This window comes from Limulus polyphemus, unplaced genomic scaffold (genome assembly GCF_000517525.1).
Source record: "Limulus polyphemus unplaced genomic scaffold, Limulus_polyphemus-2.1.2 Scaffold3804, whole genome shotgun sequence".
In the NCBI taxonomy this organism is placed as follows: Eukaryota; Metazoa; Arthropoda; class Merostomata; order Xiphosura; family Limulidae; genus Limulus; species Limulus polyphemus.
Window position 1 is genome coordinate 99,442 of NW_013669414.1, and position 10,320 is coordinate 109,761.

General features: G+C 33.1%; 1 protein-coding gene across 1 annotated transcript in view; it reads left to right on the forward strand.

Moving 5' to 3' along the window:
* LOC106470069 (protein tweety-like) overlaps positions 1-6,492 on the forward strand; it is a 43,388-nt gene extending 36,896 nt beyond the window's left edge. The window contains exons 8-10 of the mRNA XM_022398615.1: positions 582-651; positions 1,972-2,027; positions 6,381-6,492. Coding sequence (XP_022254323.1) covers positions 582-651; positions 1,972-2,027; positions 6,381-6,485 — 231 coding nt within the window. The 3' untranslated portion in view covers positions 6,486-6,492. The remainder of the gene's footprint in view (positions 1-581; positions 652-1,971; positions 2,028-6,380) is intronic.
* Positions 6,493-10,320: the final 3,828 nt, after the last annotated feature.

Here is a 10,320-nt window from a genome sequence, read left to right on the forward strand (position 1 = left end):
TATATATATATATATATATATATATATATATATATATATATGTAGATAACCCTTACATCAACTGGTTATAAGGATTACACCTTTTGTCCTAATTTAGCTTTTTGTGCAGATGAAGGAAATCTGTTGTATAACATTGTGTGACCAAATGTTGAAATGGTATTTAATAAATAGATTAATTACATACTTGTTAATTTATTCTGTATTTTTTCAATAATTTACAATATTTGTTTGAAATAAAAGTATAAAGTTGTTGTTCTTAGCTAAATATATCAATGTGAAGTGATATAAAACTTATGACGGATACTCCTTAACACTGATGTACTTCAAAACCGTGCGTGATGAGAGGTACTAGTCTAGCTGGCCCATTAATGACTGGTGTATCTCAGAACTGTTGATGATGATTATATGTGATTCGTTATAATATGAAAGCTAGTAGGTTTTCTTTTAAAATGTAGGGCTTAATCCCTCATTCAGCAGAGAAACAGTGAGTGACATATCATTATATACCACAAGGGATCATTACCATGTGATTGTATTAAATACAGCTTGAAAACTGACAAGTATACCCTCTTGTTCTGTAGGCTGCTGGAGATTTCTGTCTAGAACCAGAACCATATCTTCACAAGGAAGTGGATCCTTTCTTTAATACAGGTTAGTATTTATCAAGATTTTTATGTATGGTATGCCATGTTAGTTGGTATGTATCAAGCTCCCGTCAGGGTATGACATGTTATTTATCTATACGTTTATCATGATGGGTTGGTATGTATCAAGATTTTCACTGGTGATATGCCATGTTAATTTTATTATAATAGATGGATATGTATTAAGTTGTAGTCTATGACAGGCTATGTTTATTGTTTAGTTATAATACAAAAGTTGATGATTTTAATGTACTTTAGCATTTATTAAATCTTTATGACAAGTTGTTTGTGTCTAGTAGAAACTAGTTAAACTCTACAGCTTGGTTTGTTTGTGTCTAGTAGACCTTAATTAAAAACTCTACAGTTTAATTTGTTTGTATGTAGTAGAACATGGTTAAACTTCACAGCTTAGTTTCTGTCTAGTCGACCATGGTAAAATGTTACAGCAGCTTAGTTTGTTTGTATCTAGTAGACCATGGCTAAACGTTACAGCTTAGTTTGTTTGTATCTAGTAGACTATGGCTAAACGTTACAGCTTAATTTGTTTGTATCTAGTAGACCATGGCTAACCGTTACAGCTTAGTTTGTTTGTATCTAGTAGACTATGGTTAAAAGTTACAGCTTAATTAGTTTGTATCTAGTAGACCATGGCTAAATGTTACAGCTTAGTTTGTTTGTATCTAGTAGACCATGGCTAAACGTTACAGCTTAGTTTGTTTGTATCTAGTAACAGTATTAGTAATATTGGATTTATCGTTGTTGGTACACAAATAATTTAAGGACTGTGCCCCAGGTGCTCCTGCCCATAATGTTCCCAGTTTAAATACACATCTCATGTTTGCAGCCAGTTGTTGGCATGATCATCACCAAATAACATAACTGTTTTACACTCAGATATAGGTCATAGTATCAAATGCCACTGTTGTAGTAGTTAATCATTATTACCAACTAATACAAGTATTTATCGATTAGTATCAATTAACATATAAATATACTTCCCCCACTGTAGTATATAATACAGAAATAAACATTCAGGTATTTACTACCAAAATTTTACATCTTTTTCTTTCTGCATCTTGTGTGTGTGTGTTTATATGGGGGGTAAGAATCTGTTAACCTTTATTTCGTGTTAGTTTTGGTGATTTGAAGAATAAGATGCTGAATGTTTCCTCTGTCTTTTCTTGTACACAATAATGCAGTGTAGTAGTTAAATACAGTAAGACAAAATCAGAATTTGACAATGTAGAGACATTATTGAAAGTATGTTATAGTTAGATGAGACACTAGTAATTTTACATGTTTTTTGTTTTGTGTGTATTACATCCAGGTGTAGTTCAATACTACATTCACTGTGGTGAGAAGATGAAGAATCCTTTCTCAAAGGTAAGAATGTTGTGTTTTACATGCCTAAAACTTTGCTAGTTCAGTGTGTGGCATTAAATACCTTAGACTAATGTAAAGTTCTGTGAATCATGAGATAGTGAGGCTGTCTGCTCATTGATGTGGACTTGTGAGTAGGCGTTAGGGACTCAACAATTCTTTAAAACACATTATTAATTAAATCCACCAGTGAATATAGAATTAGAACACTTTTTGCTTTACTAAAACCACGTATTACCAATGATAGAAGGTTTGGGCTGCAACAAAAAAAATATATGTTTAACATTCCCTCACAGTAAAGAAACTACTATTAACAAATCATGTTTGTTTGTTTTTACTATTTATAATTCTAGTTATGTATATTAAGTCTATGTGGATTGTCTGTATGTATTCTGTTAAAGTTAGTAAAACGGTGTATTTTGTTCGTTACACAGTATGGTGTAAATTATAAATGGGCCATGTGTGGCAGAATAATTTCACACCAAATTCCTGTACCATAGCACTAGAGCTGGACAATTAGTGGACTTTGCTAATCAATTACATTTAACTAATTAACTATTCTCACATGAGACTTGGATAGTTAGAATAGTTAAAAACAGTAATTAATTAAAATAACTAATTTTATTAGTTGATTATTTTCTTGACATTAATCAATCAAGTTGGACAATGTTGATTCTTTTGAAAATAATTATGAGAAATCACAATGACAGTATTTTGATTAACTCAATCACCCACGAGCATTGATTCCATTGAGTAGTGTCATAACATAATTGACTACCTCTTTTTTTTTTTCAATATGGGTATCTTTTTCTGTGCAGGTTTTACTGAGTTACATTCAAAATTTAATTAAAGTATTTTATTATCATGGTATACAAATATATTTGGCAATAAATGTAGCTAATATTCAAAATGTTAATATTATATAAGTTTTAAGTTAATAATTTTATGTCATTGTTAAAAATGTATGTTCAATCTCCCATAGTATAAGAATTTTAACGTTTGCTCTCTGGGTATCCCCTCTTTTCTATTTATTTACCACCCCTCTGAGAAGTATGAAATTTAAAGTAAATTACTAGTAATATTGTTATCACTTAGGAAAGTGATAGTTACAGGACTGAGAAGTATGAAATTTAAAGTAAATTACTAGTAATATTGTTATCACTTAGGAAAGCGATAGTTACAGGACTGAGAAGTATGAAATTTAAAGTAAATTACTCGTAATATTGTTATCACTTAGGAAAGCGATAGTTACAGGACATTGTCTGTTTTTTTACGTGTTACTATTCTTTGTTACTTGGTGCATTATTTAATTACTCAAAATGATTTAGTGCAGTAGTACCACTAGTATAAAAAGAAAAGTAGGAATACGTTTCATTGACAGTCAACAGCAAAAATAAAAGAAGACCCTGGTAAGTACTTTATTTCTTGTTTTTTTGTGTTCTTTATTTATTATTATAAAAGTAACTAAAATGTAAAAATAAGAAACTTTTTAGGTGAAATAAAGATTAATGATAATTTTTCACAAGGTACATTTGCAAGCAACTTGCGAGTGGCCAGTGCGTTGCGTACATTGATAGGGTGACTTGAGCAGAATTTTGTGAAGATACACAAAACATTAGAAGGTCAATTTGGGGGTTAAGAACTCTGCTGATTCGACAAAGCCTGTTGCAAGAGGGTTAACAACAGAGTATGTAAAATATCTATTAATGAGTAATGCGTTCAACAAAATTAAGGTTTAATTTTGGAATGCTGGACAGTTGAACTTGGTAATACAAAAAATGCAAGCAAATTTTTGAATACCTATTTTGAATTAGGCAAACTTGCATTTAAAGTGAGATTTTATATTGAGTTTAGGTAAAACTTTTCTTTACATTGGAAGGTTGTTGAGTATATCATAAAACAAGATAGAGAAACCTGTGGTTTATTTAATTTTTGTTTTTTGGACTGATTTTGAGAACATCTTAAGAACCTGAATTTGGGCATTTTAGTTGGTAAATGATCATAAAATGACCCTAACTTAAACATATTCAAATCATACGAAACTTTTCATGTTATGCAAACATGTCACTTTTATATTTGGGTGAACTTGTTTTATGTATTCTCCGTAATTACAGTATGTGTCAGATTTAATGTCACACACCTATTTTGTCTCTAATTCTATTATAAATAAAAGTAGATGCAACTGATATTGTCACTATTATTGATAATCAGTTAAATCTTAGGTACAGATAATTGTTGTTAAAAAACAAATCAATGTTAAAAGTCATCAATTTAAAATTTACATAGCTTCACTTCACATCCCATTATGGACCAAATGGATGTGGAGTTCGCAAACCTGGTAGTTTCACTGTGAAAAAATCTGGACTTTTAAATCTCCCAGTGGATGTGAACCATGCATTATGCAGAGGTACCAACTGTAATTGAAGTAAAATGAAAATATCAGAATCTCAGCATAAAAATACAACTGATTTAATTTCTACAGTTGCTTTCCTGCCATAAGAGATACTGAAATCCACTGATTAAAGTATATGGATCTCACTTATTGTGAATGACTTAATGTATAGCCAGCCAGCTGTATATTCAAACTTAAAGTTCTGGAACATCCGTATTCTGTATCGGGCTGCCGTTTATAGTTGTTTCTTTTTATCCATTATTTGATGTTTATTATTTAGCTATTATACAGTACTTGACATTTTGTTCTTTTGTAGTTGTTTTTTCTTAACATTTGTGTTCCTGATTTTTGTGATACTTTGGTTTTGATGTAATTTCTCTCTCTAATTTTCATTGTTGTAGTTGTTGTTTTTTCTTCTTTTTCTTTCATTTATGGACATTGTTTAAGCAACAAACTTTGGGATTTTCTAATCCGTTTCTTTGAAATTCCTCTGTTGTGATGGTGATGCTTATATAACTCTTTCTACTGCTTTTTTTTTGGTTACATATTTTTTCCCAGACAGCTTTTGTTTCCAAAGAAACTAACAGGTTGTTCCTACTTCTGAATGAGCTAACTCTCACTATGATTTCTGATTGGCTAATATTTTACTTAGTGTCACAAAAGTATCCGAATCTTGTTTGGTAAGCTGCAGAAGTACAAAGCTTAAATAACTATCATACCAAAGGTGTTATTGTTTCAATTTGTCCACAACACATTTACAGGTTTTGTTTAACCCAACCCACAAAACGTGAAGAAAAGAACACATCAGACTTTAAAATTTACGATTGTTGTAACATTATTTGGGGTTAAAAACCAGAATAATTGTGTCAAAATAGAAATAGTTGGCATCTCTGTATTAGGGGTCTTAGTTTTATTGGGTATTGATTCGTAACATTATGTACTTCTAGTTAGCTTGTTGTATGGAGTTGGCTCTATTTATTTATAAGCTACTTTTTAGTTTTATGATCTACATCGCTTACTTTGGATCAGAAGTTATTAATAATTAGGAAACTTGCTAAAGTACAAACAATTTGTAGAACTGTAATTAATGTTCTGTGTGGTAAAAGAAATCTTCAATACATTAATATTATATTTGGTCTCTCAATAGTTGGAATAAGTGTGTGCAGCTCAATGAATATAAAGTTTAATCCTGTTTGCAGTTATATAGACAATACGTAGTGTCAAAGACGCTTCGTGAAAGTTATGTAGACAATACATAGTGTCAAAGACGCTTCGTGAAAGTTATGTAGACAATACGTAGTGTCAAAGACGCTTTGTGAAAGTTATGTAGACAATACGTAGTGTCAAAGACGCTTTGTGAAAGTTATGTAGACAATACATAGTGTCAAAGACGCTTCGTGAAAGTTATGTAGACAATACATAGTGTCAAAGACGCTTCGTGAAAGTTATGTAGACAATACATAATATCAAAGACGCTTCGTGAAAGTTATTTTGACAATACATAGTGTCAGAGACGCTTTGTGAAAGTTATGTAGACAATACATAGAGTCAAAGATGCTTCGTGAAAGTTATGTAGACAATACGTATTGTCAAAGACGCTTCGTGAAAGTTATGTAGACAATACGTAGTGTCAAAGACGCTTGTGAAAGTTATGTAGACAATACGTAGTGTCAAAGACGCTTCGTGAAAGTTATGTAGACAATACGTAGTGTCAAAGACGCTTCGTGAAAGTTATGTAGACAATACGTAGTGTCAAAGACGCTTCGTGAAAGTTATGTAGACAATACGTATTGTCAAAGACGCTTCGTGAAAGTTATGTAGACAATACATAGTGTCAAAGATGCTTCATGAAAGTTATGTAGACAATACATAGTATCAAAGACGCTTCGTGAAGTCAGTGGTATATTCCAAAACTGGCACTAGTCCTAGACAAGGTAATGATATTATTGTCCCATTTTGTTTAGTCTTTCAAGGAGAGCATCGCTAAGGTGGACAACCTGGAAAGGTCACTTGGTGAGGTCAAGGAGTTAGCTGAACCAAATTTTCCACAACCGAAGGTATGCACTTGATAAGTTAAAGATTTCGTATTTAACAAATTTAAACAAATGTTCCTGTTTTTTAAACTAATCATCTGTATTGCTAGAGGAGTTCTTTAAATACATGTACTAACTTTCTTAGTGCACTTTAAATAGAGTACTAATAAAAATTAGGTTTATCCAACATATACACTTACTAAGTAATCTTGAACTATATTAGTTTGTAGGAAAAGTGTTGAGTAAAATGTATTGTTAAGCTGAGGAGGAATTTCTTAAAGAAATGAAAACGAAGAGTGAGTAAGATTCAAATTGTAACAAGTGGCTCAGCTGGACCAAATGTGCTAGAGTATTTTGAATACTACAAATGTCAGTTTTTACTTCCAGTGGTTGTTAATGATGGACTTTCACCACTGAACTGAGCTAAAAAACATGTACAGTTCAGAAGCTGTCAATTGTCACTTTTTGTTGGAAGAGGAAGATTTAAATGCTCAAACTTTATAAATTTTAGAAGTAGCACACTGTCCTGTAAGGATTAAACTGAGACAAGGAAGGATTCTAACCAACAACTTTACTAGTTTTATTCTCATGTATTATTTACTTCTGTTACAGGTTTGTGTAGTTTTTTGTGTTATTTGCTTCAGTTGTAGATGCGTGTAGATCCATGTGTTATCTGCTTCTGTTGTAGGTGTGTGTAGTTCCATGTGTTATCTGCTTCTGTTGTAGGTGTGTGTAGTTCCGTGTGTTATCTGCTTCTGTTGTAGGTGTGTGTAGTTCCGTGTGTTATCTGCTTCTGTTGTAGGTGTGTGTAGTTCCGTGTGTTATCTGCTTCTGTTGTAGGTGTGTGTAGTTCCACATGTTATTTGCTTCTGTTGTAGGTGCGTGTAGTTTCATGTGTTATCTGCTTCTGTTGTAGGTGTGTGTAGTTCCATGTGTTATCTGCTTCTGTTGTAGGTGTGTTTAGTTCCACATGTTATCTGCTTCTGTTGTAGGTGTGTTTAGTTCCACATGTTATCTGCTTCTGTTGTAGATGCGTGTAGATCCATGTGTTATTTGCTTCTGTTGTAGGTGTATGTAGTTCCACACGTTATTTGCTTCTGTTGTAGGTGTATGTAGTTCCACACGTTATTTACTTCTGTTGTAGGTGTGTGTAGTTCCACGCGTTATTTGTTTCTGTTGTGGGTAGGTGTAGTTCCACGTGTTATTTACTTCTGTTGTAGGTCTGTGTAGTTCCACGTGTTATTTACTTCTGTTGTAGGTGTGTGTGTAGTTCCACGTGTTATTTACTTCTGTTGTAGGTGTGTGTAGTTCCATGCGTTATTTGCTTCTGTTGTAGGTGTGTGTAGTTCCACGTGTTATTTACTTCTGTTGTAGGTGTGTGTAGTTCCACGTGTTATTTACTTCTGTTGTAGGTGTGTGTAGTTCCACGCGTTATTTGTTTCTGTTGTGGGTAGGTGTAGTTCCACGTGACCTACAACAGAAGTAAATAATACAACAGAAGTAAATAATACGTGGAACTACACACACACGGTGTGTGTAGTTCCACGTGTTATTTACTTCTGTTGTAGGTGTGTGTAGTTCCACGTGTTATTTACTTCTGTTGTAGGTGTGTGTAGTTCCACGTATTATTTACTTCTGTTGTAGGTGTGTGTAGTTCCACGTATTATTTACTTCTGTTGTAGGTGTGTGTGTGTAGTTCCACGTGTTATTTACTTCTGTTGTAGATGTGTGTAGGAGTTTGTTGTGAACTAAATATATAACTGCTAAACTTGTCGTCTATAACGGTCTGACTAATGTCTGCGGTGACAGGCCGCTGTTTTAGGCCAAACAAATCCTATAAATAAAGTGTAACGTTTAGAAGATACAGCTTTCCAGTGTGGTTGGGATAAACAATCATGAGATTTGATAATGTTCTAATTTTTCCATTAAAAAAAGTATTTCAAGTGGTTTTGTTTGTTTATTTTATTTTATTTACTTATAATATTACGAAAGGATTAATGCGTGAACAGAGATACAACTGTTTGTATTTAAAATTCAACTCTATTTATTTGATTACGACAGAGACTGGAACTGACCTATATATTATTAGCAGTTTTCAAAAAATTCCAAGTTAATGTGGAATATTTTCAAAGTATATCCTCAACAAAGATCCATATTACTGAAGATCCCATACCTAAAAGAGCCATTTGGAGTCAAGATGCACAATATTTACGATTGCACATTACAAATAGGACCATTCATCATAGAATGACTTGGTATTATATAATTTAACATGAATCTTTGTTATGATTATTATTTGCCTCCAATAGATCAGCGGTACGTTCGTGGGTTTATAAGACTAAAATCTGGGGATAGATCCCGTAGTTAACTCACTGAGCAGGTTTGCTCTTAAAACAAATAAACAAAAACCATTTTTTCATGATAATGTAATTATTTAAAAATACGCTTTCTTCAATGACATCAACATTAATTGAGCTTATCAGAAGACGTAGCGTAAAATCCATTAGGCCATCATTACTTATCAGAAGACGTAGCGTAAAATCCAGGTAATCACTGGGGTAAGGAGATCAAGGATGGCTTCTGAGTAATGATGGCCTTAGTGGATTTTACGCTACGTCTTCTGATAAGTAATGATGGCCTAATTTATTACTTATGTTCACCAAACTAATTTCTGAACTAAAAGTCACAAAAAACCATTATGAACTAATTGTAGTGTTCTCTTTTGTAATCATCAGAATATTTTCCTAAAAGTCCAAAAAATGTATACAAATAATAATAAAAAATCCGGTCTGTGAATCCAAGAAGTTATGGTTGCTGCAAAAACTCGCTTCTCATTTTGAGCCATGGGTACCTTATAAGAGTGACAGTCAAGTCCCACAAGACAAGATTATCCAAAGAGTTGACAGTAGATGCTGTTGTGTATCTGCTTTCCCGCTAGCATATCAGCTCAAAATTAAGGTATGGCTATGTGCAGAAAACCCATTGTATAGCAGTACATAACCCTAAAACATGAAAACTCAACCAAAGTAGTAAGATCAGTAGACCTCGCTCAGAAATTGTCTTTAGCTACAATTCTACGTTCCCTGTGTGTACTTGTAAATTCTCTCAACGTTCTCATTCAGTTTCAAGAGGTTTTAATTTATTTTGCGAATCTTTTTTTTTAATATAATTAAAGAACCACCTTAGACGATTCATACCAAATCTCTTGTTACTGTGTCTCAGAAATATTGGAATTATTATTTCAGTGTTAAATCCCCCTCATTTCTTTTAGGCTACAGCGACCCCTACTGTATGCTGGGGATACAACCTGGAGATGCAACTGAGGCCAGAAGGAACAGTTCTGACGAAGAAACTAAACATGGCGGATCAAATCCAAGCCCTAGACGACAAGGTCTTAAGAAACTCGGCGCGAGTTTGAAACTTCGAGATCGTAGCCCTAGCAAAGCGTCACCAGATAGTCTTCCTGCCAAGTTCATCAGGACTACAACTGTAAAGCAGAACACTCTTAATCCGGTGTGGAATGAAAAGTTTTCCTTGTAAGTGTTGGAGTACTTTTATCATCTACATACATCTGGTATTGATTGTTAACGAAAAAATGATATAACGTAGGTATTTAGAATGAAATGAAACTAAACATCCTTTCTTGCATAACCATCATGAATGGGGTGTTGAAGACGTAAACATTATTATATTTGTGGCACGTTAAACTCCCTCTGGTGGTATCTAATGAGTACATCCAATTTTCGTAATGCTTAATTCTAGGTGTTCACTCTATCTATACACATACAAAACTTGAGCTTTTTCCAGACTGAAAGGACCAGTATAACTGGATAATTTTCCAGACTGAAAGGACCAGTATAACTGGATAATT